The sequence below is a fragment of the Cydia amplana genome, chromosome 7 (assembly GCF_948474715.1).
Source record: "Cydia amplana chromosome 7, ilCydAmpl1.1, whole genome shotgun sequence".
Lineage (NCBI taxonomy): Eukaryota > Metazoa > Arthropoda > Insecta > Lepidoptera > Tortricidae > Cydia > Cydia amplana.
The window spans coordinates 11,252,845-11,274,637 of record NC_086075.1 but is presented as its reverse complement, the minus strand read 5'-3'; the positions used below and the strand labels follow the sequence as shown (position 1 = coordinate 11,274,637).

General features: G+C 37.1%; 1 protein-coding gene across 1 annotated transcript; it reads right to left on the bottom strand.

Moving 5' to 3' along the window:
* Positions 1–828: 828 nt before the first annotated feature.
* On the bottom strand, positions 829–21,258 carry LOC134649468 (probable cytochrome P450 304a1). Its single transcript, XM_063504224.1, has 10 exons — positions 21,103–21,258; positions 16,415–16,663; positions 15,722–15,894; positions 14,911–15,053; positions 14,542–14,671; positions 13,983–14,100; positions 11,623–11,803; positions 9,774–9,891; positions 9,099–9,240; positions 829–1,110 (listed from the first exon to the last, which is right to left on the bottom strand). The coding sequence occupies exons 1-10, from the start codon at positions 21,194–21,196 to the stop codon at positions 926–928; spliced, it is 1,533 nt and encodes a 510-aa protein (XP_063360294.1). The 5' UTR covers positions 21,197–21,258; the 3' UTR covers positions 829–925.
* Between the last annotated feature and the right edge of the window lie 535 nt (positions 21,259–21,793).

Below are 21,793 nucleotides of genomic sequence, written 5' to 3'. Positions count from 1 at the left end.
GTGCATAATAATCGCTTCAAGTGGTGCAATACAATCTTAATTAAGTTATTGCCAACCACCCTACAAGGTTGCTCATTTGCAACATGTCAAAGGTCAATAAATAACACGGTTTATTTACTGAAATATAATTCTGATGAATTAATAATTGAGCGAAAGAATTACAAAATACGTAATTAGTTATTAGATATTTTTATCATATTTTAAAATCTGAATAGGAACATTTATTGGAAATGCACTGAATGAAGTTTCTTCATCATTGCAAGTTATCAAGCAACTGTAACTTACCCTAACAACATCATCATCATCATAATTTAAGAACACGTCGGTGGAGTATGCGCCAGTTGTCGCGGTCCGTCCGTCCAGACACAAAGCGATTCGATAGCGAAGTGCAAGCTATTGTCACTTTGGCTAAAGGCCGCCAGGTTCTTTAGGTCCCTGTAAGTCACGACATTTGCTTTTGCTTTTAGTTGCCGTGTATAGCTTGCTCGTGGTTTTTCTCTTCCTCTTCTAGCTTCGATCTTGCCTAACGTAACCTAATGAGTATAGATAATCGCCATATCCTCGGCGTGACGCGCACCCAGCCCTCTGGTATTGGCAAGGTGCGAAGTCGGTGGAGGGGGAAGTGGCGCTGATCGTCACAAACACAGGTAATCTTATGGAATGTCCGACATTAGTACTATTAGCGGCAGCCGCTTGAACTAATTTTACTCCATAAGATTTAACGTAGAAAGTCCGATAAAATGAGGGCAGCACCAGTCGTGCACATAGCGGATAGTAGTAATGATGCCCTGAATCAGTCGGGCGGGCTTCGTCAGCGCGTGGAACGCCTTCATAGCCCGCGAACACTTGGAACATGTACTGAATGAGCCTTCTTCAACTATGCTTAGTTATCTAGCAGTTCTTAACCTAAAATAACCTATAAATGCTATATCCTCGGCGTGACCCGCACCCAGCCTTCCGGTATAGTGGTGATGATGCCCTGAATCCGTCGGGCGGGTTTCGTCAGCGGGCGGCCGTTGGCCGTTGATACGTCGAACGCCTGCATGAAGCTCGCGAACACTTGGAACATGCACTGCCGCGCGTACGTCTCTCCGGCGCACAGTCGTCGACCTGGGAAAAACGCACACGGTTTAAGTATTTTAAATGATTAAACAGTGTAAACACACATTTAGGTTGACTATTTGACTCGAGTAGGTATTTGACAGAATCTTTATACATTTTCACCACACCAGCTCATAAAGGCTCTTTTGATTATTCAAAAACTGATGAGAAAGTGGCATTTTATCTACAAGAGCAGTAAAGTAATTTGATGCAAATTATGAGTTGTTTGCAGTTGGCTACAATGCCTACAACTACTTTTAAATGATGATTTTGAATGATAAATATTTAACACATTGTCTCAATTTTGCGAGTCAAATAGGGCCCAGATATTTTTAAAATACGCGCGCAGCATAGCGCAAATAGCATATTGTGTCCAGATGATTTTGACGGAATCACTGCATCTAAAGTCTTGGAACTGGGACACACACAGCATGTGTATGTGACATGTATGCACGTAAGGTAAACCAGTTATTACCTAAGTAATTTAACAATAAAATGAAGTAAAGAACATGATTCTAACGATTCAGATAGGTATCTACCTAAATACCTACTAAGGTTATTTACAGTCTGCACGTTTTTTGCCCACCCCTGCATATTTCCATTATAGAGGTTGACCATGTACTTTATTGAGACTGAGATGTCAATTAAGATGCGATTCTGACAGTTAAATTGATATTAATTAAGATGAGATAAGATAATAAGATATGTTGGTATGTAGAGGGTGTATATGCAATCGACACTGGCTTGACACATTTAATTTGAATACAGAAGCTCAAGTTTGAATGATGTTTAATTCAAACTTGAGAATGTCAATTACTCTACTTCCAAACGCCGTCATGTAATGTTGTGTTTATAAAGTTTATAAATTAAATAATAAATAATGTATTAACAACTCTAAAGGAATAATTCTAGATCTAACAATACCCTACACGCCGCAATTGAATGGAAAAGCGGAGAGACTGAATAGAACCCTGTTAGAGAGAACTAGAGCATTAATATTCGATGGCCGTGTTCCAAACTATCTATGGGGCGAAGCACTTACAACTGCCAGCTTCCTAATAAATAGAAGCCCCACCGAAGGTAAAGACAAAACTCCAGCTGAGATGTGGTTTGGCTTCAAACCAAATGTATCGCATATAAGAAAATTTGGTTCAACAGCCTATTATAAAATAAACTCAGGTGTACGAAAGTTAGAAGTTAGATGTAATAAAGGAATTCTGATTGGCTATATCAGAAATGGTTACAAAATATGGGTGGATGAAACGAAAACAATTGTAAGAGCCAGGGATGTAAGAATAAATGAAGACGAGCAAGGTATATATCTAAATGAAGAAAATGATGAAAGCATTAGAGGTCTTTGGAAGATATTCGAAGAGAATGAAGAGACGGTTAGGGAAGGCACAACACAAAATAAAGAAGTTAATAGACAGGAAGAAAATCAAGGTGGTAGAGTCAACAATAATGAAGGTCGAGAAGGTGAAATGTTAAGAAAAAGAATGAGTAGTAGAAATATGGAGAGTGTTCGAGAAGGCGATATTCATTTGAGAAGATTGAGTAGTGAAACAAATGAAGACGAAACAAATGAAGGTGAAACAATTGAAGGTGAAACAAATGAAGGTGAAACAATTGAAGGTGGAACAATTGAAGGTGGAACAAATGAAGATGAAACAAATGAAGTAGAAACAAATGAATTCGAAACAAATGGCAATGAAACAAATAACAATGAAACAAATGAAGTTGAAATAAATGAAAGTGAAACAAACCGAGAAGTAGAAGAAGAAGAAAGTAATGAAGAATACTATGATGGAAATGAAGAACCTGTTGATACTGAACTAGTTGAAAATCGAGTTGAAAGTAATCGTAATCGAAATAATGATAGTGATAATAATGAAAATAGAAGAGTTCAGCCTGCCAGAGAACGTAGACTACCCGATAGATATAAAGATTATTTAATGAATTATGACACTGAAGCATCGATGTTGACCTACGAGGAGGCAATAGAATCAAAAGAAAAGGACAAATGGAAACAAGCTATAGAAGAAGAAATTAAATCACTTGAAGAAAATAAGACGTGGTCATTTGTGGATGAACAAGAAGCAAAAGGAAGGAAATTAGTTACTAGCAAGTGGATTTTTACTGTCAAGTCTGATGGTAGGTATAAAGCCAGACTAGTTGCAAGGGGCTTTCAACAAAAGTACAAAATAGATTATGATGAGACATATAGTCCGGTAGTCAATACTACTTCTTTAAGAATTCTATTATCAATTGCGGCAGCGAAAGGTCTAAAGATGAAGCAGTTTGATGTGAAAACGGCCTTTTTACATGGAGACTTGAAGGAATGTATATATATGAAGGTGCCTAAAGGCTACAGTGACAAAGAAGGCAAAATATGCAAACTAAACAAGAGCTTGTATGGTTTAAAACAAGCTCCACTAATGTGGAATATCAAGTTTACAGAGTTCTTAACAAAGATGGGTTTTAAACAAATGAAACTTGATCAATGCATCTTTGTCATGGAAGGTGAAAGGAAAATTATCCTTGCAGTATATGTCGATGACGGATTAGTACTCGGAGAAAGAGAAGAAGATCTATTGCATATAATAGATACAATTCAAAAATCCTTCGAACTAAGAATTTTAGATGAAGTAACTAATTATATAGGTTTGGATATAAAGCAAGATAAGAAGGGGATTAAAAATTTTCAGAAGACATATAGTGAGAAAATCATTAAAAAATTTAATCTTGAAAATGCAAAAGAATGTAAATGCCCAACAATTATGATAGAAGAACATCCATCTGTTAAAGTTGATACAAAGTCTCATGAGCTTTACCGCGAGATGATAGGGTCATTGTTATATCTCTCGAATAAAACGCGACCAGACATTAGTTTTCACGTAGGTTATTGTTCGAGGCATCAAAATTCTCCAAATTTAAATGATTTAAACAATGCTAAAACAATTTTGCGATTCCTTAAAGGTTCAGCAGAAAAACCAAAATAAAATAACTTAATATAATATCTTTTTTAAAAAAAGGGAACCGCCTTCAAAAAACCAACCCACTGAAAAGTACAAAATAATTTTTATATGGCACCCCTTTACGTGTCCAGGCCCTATCCCACGGCGTAAAGCAATTTTTTGCCAAAAATTAATTAATACCTAATTATAAGAAAATTAATAATCATCCGGGTAATTACTTAGTTTTTGAAGTCGGTGCCAAACCAAAATTTTTGAGAACCGATATTTTAGACAACAAAGAACGCTGTACTTACTTGCATTATAAAGACATACTTAGTTTACTCATTAATTTAGTTCTTGTAGGTACTACGTACTCGTATTGTTTTTCTGATTTACCAATCACCATAGGCCAATTTATTACCATAAAGACTGTTTTTGTTGGTTTGGCACCGCCTTCAAAAACTAAGTAATTACCCGGATGATTATAAATTTTCTTATTATTACGTATTAATTACTTTTTGGCAAAAAATTGCTTTACGCCGTGGGATAGGGACTGGACACGTAAAGGGGTGCCATATAAAAATTATTTTGTACTTTTCAGTGGGTTGGTTTTTTGAAGGCGGTTCCCTTTTTTTAAAAAAGATATTATATTAAGTTATTTTATTTTGGTTTTATTTTTGTTTATTTTTAATTTTTTAATTATTTTTTATCTATTTTATTTTATTTTATACTTTTTAGTGATAGGTAGATACTTCATTTATTTTAGGTTTTGGGCTAAAATACTAGTTTGTTAGGCTCTCCATTTAGTCTACTAATGTTGGTGATGGCCTAACTCGATGATAATCGCGACACAACATAATATGACGTTTTGGTGCTAAACGATTTGTATGTATATTGCTCCCACTTCCACTCCCATTCCCAGTCCCAGTCCGAGTCCGACTCCCACACCCACTATTTTATCTAAATCGGTTTTAGCAACATAAATTTGTTGGTAGGTATACCGATAGCATGGCCACCTACCGGGTCCAATTGGTTTTTCAAACCATCCATGAACTGTACACTAAAACCTTCTCCAGAATGTAACAAACACTTTTCTGAAAACCGCATCAAAATCGGTTCAGCCAAACGCGAGATAATCACGAAGAAACATACACACATACATACGTACATACATACTACGGGTCAAACTGAGAACGTCCTTTTTTTAAAGGCAGTTAGAAAAAAGTTCATCGACCCACCTAGTGGAACTCCGCAACATAGGCACACGACGACAAGTCGGTTAACCAAAACAAAGTGTGCCTATGTTGCACCAAACCTAAGTTCCACTAGGTACAGCAAGGGTTCAGCATCAGCTCTATCTTGGGTACTGCTCTCCCAAGTGCTCATCAAGATGTGACAGATTACCAAAATAGCGTGGGCATATGTTGCACCAAACCTGAATTCCACTAGGTACAGCAAGGGTTCAGCATCAGCTCTATCTTGGGAACTGCTCTCCCAAGTGCTGATCATGATGTGATGGATGACTAAAATAGCGTGGGCCTATGTTGCACCAAACTTGAGTTCCACTAGGTACAGCCAGGGTTCAGCATCAGCTCTATCTTGGGTACTGCTCTCCCAAGTGCTCATCAAGATGTGACGGATGACCAAAATAGCGTGGGCCTATGTTGCACCAAACTTGAGTTCCACTTGGTACAGCCAGGGTGAACCCTGCCAGCCAGGGTGGTTTGGTGCATCAGCTCTATCTTGGGTACTGCTCTCCCAAGTGCTCATCAAGATGTGACGGATGGCCAAAATAGCGTTGGCCTATGTTGCACCAAACCTGAGTTCCACTAGGTACAGCCAGGGTTCAGCATCAGCTCTATCTTGGGCACTGCTCTCCCAAGTGCTCATCAAGATGAGACGGATGACCAAAACAGCGTGGGCCTATGTTGCACCAAACCTGAGTTCCACTAGGTACATCCCGAGTTCCACTAGGTACATCCAGGGTTCAGCATCAGCTCTATCTTGGGTACTGCTCTCCCAAGTGCTCATCAAGGCGTGTCGGATGACCAAAACAGCGTGAGCCTATGTTGCACCAAACCTGAGTTCCACTAGCTACAGCCAGGGTTCAGCATCAGCTCAGATCTATGTATACTAAAACCTTCTCCAGAATGTAAGAAACACTTTTCTGAAAACCGCATCAAAATCGGTTCAGCCAAACGCGAGATAATCGCGAACAAATATACATACATACATACATACATACATACATACATACATACATACATACATACGGGTCAAACTGAGAACCTCCTTTTTTTTTTGAAGGCGGTTAAAAAGGGATTCACTTTAGTAAAGATGATAAAGTTCTCAGGGGTTATTGTGATTCGGATTTTGCGGGAGATCCAGACACTAGACGCAGCACTTCTGGTTTTGTGATTTGGCTGAATGGTGGACCAGTGGCATGGAGCTCAAGAAAACAATCAGTAGTCGCATTAAGCAGTACAGAAGCAGAATTTATAGCAGCAGCAGAATGTTGTAAGGAACTACTGTTCGTAAGGGATCTGATCTATGAGATAACCAAAGAAAAACTCGAAGTTGAGATGAGAGTGGATAATCAGTCTGCGATTTGGCTTATGAAGAAAGGAATCATGGGAAAAAGAAGCAAACATATAGACGTAAAATACTATTATCTAAAGGAGAAAATCGACGAGAATCAGATTACAGTAAAATACTGTCCAACTGGATCACAGCTGGCTGATATACTAACGAAAAGTTTACCAGCTGTAAAATTTGAAAAATGTCAACGAAGATTAGTGTTTTAGTGATAATGTGAGCTATTGAGTGTAGACAATGTAGTATAAGTGCGGGCTAAAGTGAACGTTAATAATTATTTCGAATAAATGTCGGGGTTTTTCTTTTATATTATATCGTAGTATGTAAGTTTTTTATAGGGTGTGTAAACTTTTATATTATAATACAGAAATATATACTTATTGAAAGAAAACTTGAGGATCAAGGATTCTAGAAACAAAGTGTATTCAAAATTGAGGGGGTGCTTAATAATGATTCACTTAAGGGGGTGTAAGTGTAGAAAGTGTAACTGAATCATTATTTAACCTCATCCACCAAAAAAGAAGAAGAGTAACATTCCCTTTAATAGGTACATTTTACATCGTTTCTGATAAATATCCTTGAGTTTTTTTGTTTCTAAGTCTGTATTTTAATATTTTATAATTGGTATTAGAATTGTTATTAGGTATAGATTATTAGTGATGTTGAAGAGTTGAGTCGGTGAATAAAGGTTTTATTTTATATAATATGATTAGTATGGAAGAATCGAGTGGGAGTATAAAGGAAATATAGAAGAGGATTATTGTTGATGAGTCGAGCAGGAGAATAAAGGATTTATTAAAGAGTGGAAGAATAAAACGTTTATTATAGATAATTTGTGGTGACGTATCGAGTGGAGGAATATTTGAGTACTTATCTTGTTGAATGAGAATTTACTGTAATGTATTTGTTGAATGGGGATTACATGTATGTAATATGTGGGAAATATACAGGGTGATGTAATATGTTGGAAATATACAGGGTGATGTAATATGAGGGAAATATACAGGTGTGTTATGTTTTTTCTGGTTATTGTACTTATATGAAATTATTTATTGGAATATTGTCTTAACTAAAGAATAGCGCTATAAATTAATGCTTCAAGCAGAGTCGATTGAGGGGGTGTGTTGGTATGTAGAGGGTGTATATGCAATCGACACTGGCTTGACACATTTAATTTGAATACAGAAGCTCAAGTTTGAATGATGTTTAATTCAAACTTGAGAATGTCAATTACTCTACTTCCAAACGCCGTCATGTAATGTTGTGTTTATAAAGTTTATAAATTAAATAATAAATAATGTATTAACAACCTAAAGTGCCTTCCAGTATTTATAATAAACCTCCAAAGACCTCCTGCAACCAATTAAGAAGATATCCTACTGATATTTACGTCAAAAGGAAAAAAATAACAACTTTGACTTGAAACTGGGACAAGGATTCTTATAACGAAATTAAAGTAGATATGTAGATTATGCATGTTTGCATAAGAGTTGCATAGAACTAGATGCACCAGTTGATGTCAAAACTTGAAATGCACCTTGGTCCTTGGCATACAAAGGTGAGCATCTCGCTTGAATAAAATGCACATTAATGAATATAAGCAGGTGTTACATTGCGGAAATCCATTAATTAAAACAAAAATATAACTTTCTAATCCGCGTAATAAATAGTCATATTTCGCGGTTTAGCAAATACCATAGAGAAATTTGTAATGCACATAACCTAAACTCAAATCTAAAATCTAAAATTTACCTTGCAATTCGGTAACGGTACCTAAGATAAATGATACTTATCTTAGGTACCGTTACCGAAGACCGGTATTAAGTACAAAGTATTTCGTAGCATGCCTTTGGTATTTTGTAATGACAAGTACTTATTCTTTTTTTTTAACTTCCCACTACGCTCAGCACGTTTTCAATGAGAGACATGACCAACGGCAAATGGGCCGTATCACCAAAGAGTTGTTAACTATAAAGGAGGTGTATGTAAGGCCTAAAAAAAAACGTGCTCCCTGTTTTACACCAGTAGCCTTACTAAGTATGACTGTCTTAGCAGTGGCAAACTGACATATTGACTAACGTATGCGTAACTTACTTTATACTTATAATATTTAATATACATCTCGCTCGCACTAATATGCCAGTACGAGTGAGATGCATAGAAAGTAAGTCACGCACACGCTTGCGAATATATATATATATATATATATGTCAGTGTCAAACTGGTGGTAAGGCTACAGAACTACATGCCATATCCTTTATGGTAATTAAATTGTTCAACGTACTATAGATACAGCATCACCTTAAGCTGCTGTTAATTTCGAGGCACGATTTTTTATTCGACTTTACACCTCTTCTACAATCAGTAACTCTTTGGTATCACTTAATGCGACGATTTCGTCATAATCACCACCGGACATGCACTTGCAGGTATTGAGAAAGAAATTACCTGCTCCAAAAGGCAATGACTTGTCGCTGGCGACATCGAGGCGGCCATTTTTGATAAACCGCTCCGGTCTAAAAACTTCTGGGTCGCCCCATAAGTCCTTGTCTGTGTGTAGACTCGTTAGATTCACTCCCACTGCAGTGTTCTATGGAAATAGTTGCGAGGTTATCGTTGTTTTTCAGAGATAATTAAGCAATAAAACATACGATGTTATAAAAGTGTATTATAGGTATTATGTTTATTATCAACGCAACGTATTAAACGCAAATGTAGCTGACGACACATCTGTATAGTACGGCTAGTGTTGTATGAATTATCTGAGATCATTTTTTTGGGTTCGGGCCCTAATCTGTGAGCCTTTTATTCTTTTAAGAGCGGTCTTCAGCACGTGGCTGAGCAACCATGTAATTTACCGTTTAAAAAGCAACTATCTTGATAGTAATAAGGTTCAAATTTATGTGACAGCTCATTCAGAGAACAAGCACCATCCAGCCACAATCAGGTGGTCATTTGCGGTGGTAGCACGGCCGCGTTTTTATCGCGTTATAACTTCTAACAAGTATGTAAGTGCGAAAGAAAGACGGGCTTAGTGACAGGCGATAAAAATGGAACCATGCTGCGCCCGCAGTCAGGGCTAGCGTAATCGGAGTCTATAGGTAAATGTACTTAGCTAAGTACCTCTGGAATATGGTAGCCGTCTAGCATGGTGTCGACGACGCATCGGTGTGGTACTGCGAGTGGTACGGTGGTCTCAAACCTCAGCATTTCGCGCAGGCACGCTTCTGTATACGGCATGCTGTAAAAAAATTAAATTTCCTAATGAATATTAATTATTAAATGAAAAGAAGACAATTTATACGTACAAACAAGGCGCGTACCACTATTTTAACGATTCGCGCGCGAAAAAAAGCGTGTCTATTTAAAATTTCAGAATTCCAGATATTAAAAATGTGGCATCTATAACACAATCTCCATGCCTCCAAATTCCCAAATTCCAAAATTTAAAATGAGAAATTGTGTTAAGTATGTGTATCGTATCGAACTAGTCAAAACTAGTTTTCACCATTGAAGCACTTTGCGAAAACTAGTTTTGACTAAAAACGGGTTTACGGGCTACGGTAAATATTTATATTCATATTCTAGAAGTTGAAATCTATAATGTTAATATCCAGAGAGGGAAATTGGGTATGATTGTATGGAGAAGCAGTCACGTGACGTCGTCCCATCCCCTTTCCTCTTAACGCACGAACAAATTATTTACATAACCATAATTGCGGTCTTTGACCGGTTACTACCTAACCGTTAGGTAATCTCTTGTTAGGACAAATTTTACCATAAATGCGGGCGCTGACTTGTTAATCCCTTTTGGTTGGTTGGTTATTCCTATTTTACAAGCTCTTATTTAACTGGCAATGTTTGTTGGTATGTAATATGTTTGTTCAGGTCAAATCTTGCATGCTAAATTATGCCAACTCTCCATTATTCACTTCGGCCGAAACTTCATATTATACATAAGTAAGTTGGATGACAATGCAATATTATGGTACAATCGAGCTGATCTGATGACGGAGAAAAGAGGTGGTCATGGGAACTATGTGATATAACAACGAAACCTAATTGTGTCTGGGTTTGTTAGAATTGTCTCGACGAGTCTTAGTTGCCTGTCGAAAGAAAGTACGCGATAAAAGCTTGTATCAAAAATGTTTTTTTTTTTCGAAAACTTATTTAGCTTTAGACGAGAGACCACCGCCGCTTAACAGTTCTAATGCAAGGTTAACAACATGTCACTCATATCTGTGAGACTAACATGCATTAGGTACCTACTTTACAATGAAAATATACAGAAAACCTTATCCCGAAGTGTTAAGGGCGGGTATTGTATGGGATTACTACACCTTGACATGGGTTATGACGTGCTGGTTATTACTTATGATTTATGAATGTTATGTTTGACGTTTGTCTATCGTTACTCGCGTGTTTACGGTAGGTAAATAAAATAGGTAATCCTAATTTACCGTCAATTAGCTTAACTGATCACTGTGTTCTGTTGTGTTCTGTGTTGTTAACTGTGTTCTAAGGCTTGTAATGTTTTGTAGCATTGCCTGTAACCATTTTTCAATGTGGTGTTAAATAAAAAAATTCTATGTATATGTCTATGTTTCGCTTAACATCAAAGAATTAACGTACCTACTACTACTAATTAATCATTCAAAAACACGCAATAGGTATGCCGCTTTGCAAAATTTAGTTCTATTCGCTAACGGTCTCTTTAGTAAGTACATTCCTTTCGCTTTAGGTCGCATTACGAAATTGTCTCGGTCGCAAAATGTGCTCCTTAGCAAAACCTCTCTAATTTAAATAAAAATCGACGTAGGTATTTCAAGATTTTACATTAAACACCAAAGAAGAGATTTGCAAATCAGACGACATTAAAAAAATGTTGTAGTTACCTACTACTAACTACGCTATGAGACATGACCAAAACAAGCCAAAAGCCATACAAACCAAAATCAAAAAGGCTACATACTTTTTCCTGTCGTCCAGATTGGGCATGCGATCGCGGCCGACGACTCGGTCGATCTCCTCGTGGATCTTATCCTGGATCTCAGGATGCAGGAGCATTTGCTCAACCAGGAGCTGCATAACGGACTCGCCGGCCGTCGCGCTCGGGAACATGTAGTCCGTGCAGATCAGGATCAATTGGTCCACTGAAATGTAAAGGATGGTATAGATAAGATGGATTTTTAACTGTACGAATTTTAGGAAGAGCTCGAATCCCTTTGCCCGCTAAAGACGGTTTACAAAAACGCACGGTACTTACAGTTTAATATTAACCTTCGAGCGGTCCAATAAAGATTACTATGGCTCGCTATATGGCGTATCGTTAAAATTCGGACACCTTGAGAAATTCCAACTACTTAGGTATATAATACTGGAACGCGGTTCATTACTAAGGGGCGTATTCAGAATTGTAGACAACAAAGTGTTGTGTATGATTTTTCTCAAAATGAAAGAAAATATTCAAGTTTGCCATAATATACCATGACATGGAATACCATCAAAATGTGCCGAATTGGGCACGCAAGTGGTGCGACTGTATGTTTCCCCATTGACCAGAATTAATTTTAGACCTCGTGACCGGGGTCTTCTGGCAGTGCAGAATTGCAGATGTTACGAACTGTTTCTCGCAAAAGATCGCCGCTAGTTCGCGCCCTCGACCTCCTGAATGCGCTATTAGCATCAGCTCCCGAGTGTGATCTGTTTGCCGGCAGGTGGAATATAGTGCGTGATGAATGCGAGATGATTGATAACCGGCCTTCGACAGTTTGAAATGTAGGTTTTTGTTATACCTATTGTTTTACATATTTAAATTTACTTGTAGTTCCGCAGTGACTTGGTGTATAGGTACTGTTATGCTGTGTAACTTATTTGAATAATAAAATAAAATAAATAAAATAAAATCAGACCAAATATCGTAGCATCTCTAAATGCTTTAAAATAGTAGGCAAGCAAAACTCTGGTGGTGTATTCCAAAATACCAAAGTGAAGTGATCTCAATAACGATGCGTCACGCTCGGCGCATACACTTACAAGGTGGCACAACGTAGTGGTTATATTCACTTTGGGTGGCACGTGAGCGAGTGCGACGAACTGATACGTGTACCTAGTTATGCCAAATTGGCACGTTTCTTATCCTGTTAATTATCTTAACACGTTAAGATACACACCTGCTTCATTAAAAATTGGCTAAAGTGTAAACAAACCATGCCAATTATAAGCTTTGGCCTACCTACCATAATATGTTATCTACCTTTTAATTGTACCTATTTACATTTTATTTGTTTATAGTTTAAACATCTGTCAATTATATTGTAATTGGATTAAAAATGCACTTCGTTTAAAAATATTAGGTCGGTAATTGCAAAAGCTACTAAAGCTATGCCAAAGCCTTATTGTTTTACTTTTTTCTAGATATTACCCATGAGAGGATGATTATTTGCTAACTTATAAAGATAGGTACTGTAATGTGATGTTATTAGGTATTTATTTGCGAGAATGCAGGTTATACCTAAATTGTTACAAGTTGGGTACAATATGTTCCAAGTAAATCCGCCTCATAATGGCATTAAAACGGTTCTTTGAAAATAGCTTTGTCCAGTCGACGTCGAAGTTATTTTTCCCTTTTTTCCACCTTACTCCTTTATTAATTGTCAATTATTATCGTGATTCCACGCAGAAAGCAAGAAACGCCTAGTTTTATGTGACGAGCAAATGTTATATTTCCTATGTGCCATGTGGGACTCTAATACTAATATGTACGTATTCTTACTGGGTGATTGGACTACCGGGTCATAATTCATAATGAAAAAATGCGATATAAATGGTCTTACTTAACAACTTTCCCCGTGGCATCAATATGAAAATCGCTTAGCCACTTGGTATTGGCTACCTAAAGTTTTCTATGGAATGGCTGATGTGTTTTCGTGATTTTGTAATTAGTATCACTGGGATAGTTTTAGTTAGAGTATGACCATCTTTCTTTTCTTCATCTTTTTTTTTTCTTTTTAACCATCGCGAGCGCGGACTTATGGCCGAAGGGTGTGGTGATTCGGCGGTTCCGTGGGAATCTGCCAAATCCTACACCGGAACAGGCGACACAACAGAAAACCACCGTGTCGCCGAAATAAAATATTTTTTAGCTTGTAAGATTTTTATTATTGTATGTATGTTCGTTTGTAAGGTATGTGTCTATGGGCCTTAGTTGCCTGATAATAAATGATATTTGATTTTGATTTTTTTTTTATCACGTTGCTCGACCTCCCAGTAGAACCGTTACGCCCCGAAGTTGCTTTCCGAGCATCCAAGGTAGATATACTATATACTTACCAGAGAACGTGGTGCGTCCGGTGTCTCGAATCTCCTCCTTCATTTTTCTGATGTACATGTCTAAGAAGTGCCGGTCATGGCCTTCATCATGCGTCGCCATCGCGTGCTCAATTAGTTTCTAGAACAGATATAATTTACTTTGTCAGGTTGGAAATTGATACCTATTTATCTTTTACCACAGCACCTTGGAAATTCTCTTTTTAATATTTTAAATCAGTGCATGGGAGTGGGAGTGCAACGTTATTGCATGCAAATTATGAGTTTTTTCCTGACATTTATTGGTAGGATAGACTTTTAATAGCATTCATTTGGATTAGATTTGATATTTAAAACAGCCCATTAACAGCCAGTATTTTCCTCGTCTTCGTATGATCAAAAATGTTGTTTCACTCGGCAGCAATGGTTTTCCATCTCTCGTGCCTGGAAATCATCGCAACTCTCGGGATTAGACTTTTTGAAATTTGGAATTTGCTTGGGTCTCAATATTATCTAAAGGTGTAAATAGCTACTTTGTTCTCTTGTTAAACAAATAACTCTTATTACATAGCTATATACGCACCCTGAAAAAGTCTGTTAGAAACTTGTTCCCCTGATACAAGTCTTGAAAGCCGCTCCATTTGGGGAACAGTTCCTTGAGCCACGGAGTTAAGGAAATAGCTCCGCCGAGATCGTTGCTGTTGCGCTGGAACCTGTCAATACAACCAGTCATCAAATAATCCATAAGTCCATATGGTACAATTGGTCATGATACCGACACACATAACATAAGTTAAATATTATTAGTAATAACCGTCATTCCTGGCTTTAACTTTCATTAAGTCAGTGTCATGAATCCTTATTCATACGAGCTGATTAGGTTGCTTTTGGCCAGAGATTGGCCAGGATTGACGTACCACGGTTAGGTTATGCGGTAGCCATTTTAACTCACTTGAGAGTGTGTCTGGCCAGGTCCCAGAGCGCGGGATAGTCTTCACGGGGCAGGGTCATTCCGCTGAACACGTGCAGCATACCGTTCATAAAAGGCACGGAGAGATAGTGCGGCAGGTAAACCAGCTCACCGTTAACAAGTTTCTGGAAATTTAAACAATACCAAGTGGTAAAAAAAAGTGATTTGCCGTCGAAAGACTAACTTTCAGTTAAATTGAATGCCGACTACATTTACATTTTCAAAGAAGGTAATTTTGTAGTCATATATATTGGTCATCACCTCACCTATCTTTCGCCATCTTTTCAAAAAATTATGACAAAAACATAATTCGAATATTTTCTTCATGAAAATATTTAATAGCGCCCTCTTTGATAATGATCAGATGGTCAGGTTTTACCTATTCATCAATAATTCTCTCTTTTACCTTGGGTTGAATTTATATAAAAGTCAAATTTAGAGGACGCTGAATGTGCGTATCGTAGGTCAGTGAGATCGCCGATAGGTATTAAAAACGTGAATGTAATAAATATTTATAAACGTGCGCAACCTATGTTTTTACTTGATAAATGTTGTTAAACCGATAAGTTATCTAAATTAGTTCATTAAATAGGTACCTACATAAAAATATTAACTATCTTTGAATGTATAAGTAGATAAGCAAAAAATCAAAGCAAGAACGTTTACAAGTAACGAATGAGGTTATGCCCGGTTATGGTCAACGTAAAAATATAAACATGTTTTGCACCCTATTACAAATATTGGCAAGGCTTGTAAAATGTTTAGCAAAAGTATTCCAAAATAAGTTGGTTACCTTTTCATCGTCGTTCTTCGGGCCGTTGATTCTCATGTCGATCATCTCCTTGATCTCATGGGTGATGGCATCTTCGAGCTCGACGCAGCGCCGCCCGAACCCAAAATCGCGCATGTACCGCAGGGAGAACCTCCGCTGAGTGTGCCAGAAGTAACCGTCCGTGAAGAATATGCCTACAATAAAACATTTTAGTATTCTAGAACCTCTACTGAAGAGTTCGGTATAAAGGGTTGACCATATAACCTGTGAATTTTTAACCTAAGGTACCTATTATTTAGGTAGATATGGAGTTGACTGCATGCCGACCGCTCTCAAATTGTAGATCGCAACTACTGCAACTACTTAACTGTCCGTGGTGAGGGCTTGATAAATTACGTAAAAGCCCATTTCTTCGTGAACTAACTTAAACTACATATAAAGTTGTAAGATATAAGTACTTAGGTATGTAATGTAACGTAGGCGTAAGGTAGTTGGATCTTTAAAATACTGACTTTTGTGTCTTGTGCATTAATTGTGTGACTGCACAAGTGCACAGTATCCACTACACACTGACAGAATAAGAATCCACTTAGGATACTACCTCAGATCATAATTATGATCAGAGTTAGCATCGAAATTCGCGTGGCCCAAAAAATTCCCAATACCTATAGTGCTTGTGACCAATACGTAAAACATTACGAAGGTAATACTAACCCAGCTGTTTCCAGAAAGCCCGCAGCCTCCCAAGTATGATGTCCAGACGCCCATCGAACTCCTCTCTGTTGAGGACTTCTTTCACCAGGGCTGGGCCGTTGGCGACCACCGCCGGGAAAGGCCCCAGGTAGCAGCCGACCACCCGCGTCTTGTACCGGCGGCCAAGCTTGATGAAGGCTCCTGCTAAGTTGTTCGGAGATATGGCGTGGAGCAGGAAATACGCGCCATACACTGGGAGGCTTGGCGGGCCTGTGGTAGATGCCGATAAAAATGATAAGATAGGTAATTTAAAGATGAGGTTCACAACAATCGAATTTATAAAGAGGACAGCTTTTTATTGACTTTTTCCCTTTGACTTTTTCAATTCATCAGCATCAGCACAAGTCGAAAAGTTTATCTGATAGTAGCTTGAATAGGTACCTATATTAAAAAAAACTTTATTTTCTTCTACTTTTATTATAGAGGATTTGTTCCCTATGTCAACCTATGTTTTATTCCTACTTTCTGTGTCTTTATTTTCCTATTCAATATTCACGTTTTACTTAAAGTGTCATTCAATAGAACTTGCTAACTATGTAAACAAAAGTTACTAGTAAATTGACATTCATTGTCAATTTTAGTATGGCAGTTTGTTTACATAGTTAGCAAGTTCTATTGAATGACACTTTAGGTACGACGTCATACATCAATTACATCATTGTCAACTTGCAAATTTTTTTAAATCATTAAACGTGTTATTACGCGAACACATTTTAAGTACTCATTATTTACTTGTTTGTTTTTTTTTCTACTCCCGTACTTTTATTTGTCATTTAACCTTTTAACGGTTGTAACGACGGTCATTTAACGGCGTATCCATTTGCCGTGCCACTGACGCCACGGGGGTAAAATTTAGTTTTGTGAATAAATAATGCCAACAGTGGGGTGTTTTCAGTAGATTTTCATCAATAAACGATCGACGTCAAATAGGTTAAAGGGTCATGCACACACCTTTAAACCCTACCTTATAGTTGTCAAGACAAGTCTTTAGTCTATTCCCCAAAAAAGCCATTGTGCATACACGCAGTATCTTTTTGGCAGTTTTTCGATACTTCGTGTAATGACCACTTAAAAAATATTGAATGAAATACATTGTTGCCAACCTTATTTTAAATGCCATCTCTGAAAAATAAGTGAACCATAGACATGTTTTTTTAATTTTATTCATTCTTTTAGCCCGCCCGTACCCTCCATTGCACTTTTGCTACTTCTTGAATGAAGAATCTAATCTAATGTAATCTATCTAATACCTTTAAACGAGCAATTCTTGTTTATTTATTTATTTATTTAAATTTACAATTTTATTTCAAAGTAAGTGCTTGGTCGTAGAAAAAGTATTGTATGCAACGTTGTTTAACTGAGTCAAAAAATACTCGTGGCGTCTTTATTATCAATTTTCGGCTTCGCCTCAAATTGTTACTCACGCCACTCGCCTTTTTTGACCTCTCTTAAACAACGGTTGCATAAAATACTATAGCGATACTTACGTAAAACCACAAAGTAACGCATTTTGTTTTTAAATAACACGTTGTATACTAACTATGTAGTTTCCATTTAGAATTTGTTTGTCTGTGTGGGGGCAGATGTCAACAAACAGTACATTTTATCTAACAAGAAAGGGTACCCAACGTCCGGCTCCGATTTGATTTATTTTTATATAATAATATGTTATAGAGTAGTCTAAAATAACAGACACGTATTTTTTTTTAGCTGCCCATACTCACCCTACTGGGAGAAATTGGCCTCCAAAGTACTGAAAAGTGACAAAACGCTCTAACTTCTGTAGAGTGTTTTGTTCAAGAAATTGGCTAGTTAATTACCGGTTTGAATATATATTGGAGAACGTGAAAAAATAATGGACACGTATTTTGTTATTTTGGTTCACACACGGTACTGAAGTGAAGAGCGCGAAACGATGACATGTATGAAACTTTGAAGTCTGCTTTTTTTTGTAAAATATGAATTTGAGCCGAAATAGCAAAACACGTGTCCATTATTTTTTTAATGTTATCCAACATAAATATAGTCAAACCAGTAATTAACTAGCTATTTTCTTGAACACAACTCTCTACAGAAGTTAGAGCGTTTTGTCACTTTTCAGTACTTTGGAGGCCAATTTCTCCCAGTAAGTTGAGTATGATCAGCTAAAAAAAATACGTGTCTATTTTAGACTACTCTATATCATATATGTTATTTCCAACTGGTGCGCTAATAATCGTATGGTTCTAAATGTGGATAAATGCTTCGCGATAACTTTTTCGAAGAAAAAACAAAAAATATACTACGATTACACTATAGCCGATCAAAAACTTTCACGTAGAGAGTTAGCTAAAGATCTCGGTATTTGGTTTGACGAACAGTTAAACTTTAAATATCATTACGAGTATACATTACAAAAAAAGCTAACCAAATGCTTGGATTTATTCTCCGGATCACCAAAGACTTTAAAAAACCAAAAAGCTTGCTAACACTGTTTCAAAGTCTTGTCCGTAGCGTTCTTGAATACGGGTGCAATATGTACCGTACCGTACTACGCATTGCACTCCAATAATATCGAGAAAGTTCAGAAGAGATGTCTCAAGCTTCTGTCATACCGTTACAACCGTGATCTTATACGCAAGGATTATGTAGAACGATTGCGTGCACTCAATGTTTACTCCCTTGAATCGCGTCGTCTTCTTCATGACATGCTATTTCTCCACAAAGTTCTCCACTCCAAAATTGTATCCCCGAATATACTGTCCCTCGTTACATTTAATACCCCCCCGTTCAGGTCCCGTGCCCCAAAGACGTTTGCTCTTCAAGTATATAGAAATAATACTTCATTTTTCAACCCCATTGTAAGAATGTGCCGTCTGTACAACGACCTAGTATCTAAGCATAGCTATATTGATATATTCAACTCGAATTTTGCAATCTTTCGGAAGCAGGTTATGGAAGTTCTTTGCCATTGAACACCTTTAGGTTAAGTTTCGTTAATCACTTTTTAATTTTCTATTGCCTTTAATGTGTGTTTATACTAAAGTTCTTTGCTTTATTTGCACTCTTTTCTTGATGTGAATTATTATGTTTTGTGTCAAAAATTGCTTTACTGTGTAATTAAGTTAGTTAGCTGTAGCCTTAGCATAGTTGTAGTTTTCGCTCCAATATGTTTTCATGATGTGCATACATGCTTTGGATGGCATTCCCAACCAAAACCTGTACTGAAAATAATTATTTCATGTAACAAATGTTATCAGTTTTGTGTGCCTAATAAATAAAATAAAAATAAAATAAAAATAAAAATATATAATAAAAATAAATCTTCCTTGTAAGTTTATCATTTTAGGTTTATTTTTTTAGTGAGGTTTATTGCATAATTGAGAATATTTCCTTTGCATATAGGTAGGTACAGATACTGATTTCCTGTTGCAGCTGTATATTAATCAGTCCTTATCTAAAACTAGTTTGAAATAGGGTCAGACCGTCAGACCTACCTACACTCGAGAGCAAGGAAAACAGTATTTTACTATGTTGTTACCTTTAATTTGTAATTAACAGATGGTATTTATTAAAGGGCCACGTAGGCTAGTCTGTTGGTCCCGGTTTCGAATCCCGGTAAGAATCGTCTCCTCTTTATAACTAAGTAGTAGCCACAGTACATGTAAGCTTTGTTTAGTCGGTCTGTGCGAGATTGTTTAGATTGTCCCTAAGTATTTATTTTATACATACATTGAATTTTCTACATTGTTGTCATTGTTGTATTATATTACTAGCTGATATTTAATATAATATGACTGATTTATTCTAAGCTTTAACTTTAAATAGTAATAAACATAACACTAGTACCCCTGAGCATAAGCTCAGACCTCAAAAAAAAAAACGGGTTGCACTCCCGGAGTGCCGACAGAAGTGAAAACTCAATGACTAGTCCAAAATGTCTGCAGCACTATGTAAATTGACCCATACTCCTTTCTATTGAAAAACTTTAGTTCCGAAATTTTTGGCCAGTCAGCTCAAAAAACGCCCCGCGCCGCTAAAGAAGTTTTCACTTCAAAAATCTTGTGCACACGAGTTTATATCACTCAAATATAATTCAATAAGGCTACATCTTGATGAAATCGCTAATAAAAGTGAACTCTAGTACTGGTGAATAAAACTCAAAATATCATGACCAAATATATTTAGATGCAAGGTCTGCAAGGCAACTTTACAATTTCTATTCGAATTTTAAACAATTAACGCTACAAATTTGAATTTCGAATTTTAAACAAGCTCACTGGCCAGCAATCACGGAAATAAAGTTTTTCAATTTCTATTGAAAAACTACCACCACCTTTCTAGGTGGATGGGTCAATTATACATAGTGCTGCAGACATTTTGGACTAGTCATTGAGTTTTCACTTCTGTCGGCACTCCCGGAGTGCAACCCGTTGTTTTTTTTTATCTAAGGGGCCTACAATGCAGATTTACCCTAGGGCCATCCGGGCCATGGCCCGGGGCGCTAATCCGCTAGGGGCGTCGTTACCGCCCCTGGCTGATTGCATTTTGTTTTTCTTCCTTGACTTCAGGGGCGGCGAAACTTATTGGCCCGGACGCCAAATTTCAAAATACGCCCCTGGCCACTGTAGCCCTATAAAGCTACATAAACTGTTCTTCGACTATCTTACCGGGTGGAAAGTTATCAGGCTTCTTAAACGCGCTTTTGTACATATAAAACAGAACGAGCGGGAATAGCACAGCGGCCACGATTTCCGCGAACATCTTGAGGCGCGCGCGGTGCGACTTTGAGTCTGCTCGACTGACTTGTTTGTGAACTATCTCGCATTTATCAATATTATACTATAAGTATCAAGTCGTTACATATCTATATATGTCAATTAATATAATGACTATAGCCCGCGACTTCGCTCGCTTGAAATTTTGTTGTACCTAATCCTACAAAATGTAACCCCCTTTAGTAGAGAAAAAAAAGACCACTGGAATTCACCTTATGTACCTAAACCTTATTTGGGTTGTGGTACTTGTGGTGAAATTATAATAAAAAATCTTCTTACCTAAGTATACCTACAGAACGAATAGAAATGAGTATACGACTGTGGATAACATAACAAGCCCTCTAAAAACTCTCAACTCATGGAGATTTTATCTACTTACTTATGATGGTTAAGCAGATCTTGTCAGTAGAAAAAGGCGGCAAATTTGAAAATATGTCGTCTCATAGAATATTTGAATTTCGCGCCTTTTTCTACTGACAAGATTTGTTTGATCATCTATATATACTTATAGTACAAGTACTTACGTAAGTACTTACTTGACAAACACTGTAAATGTAAACAATATATTATGCGTGGGTAATGT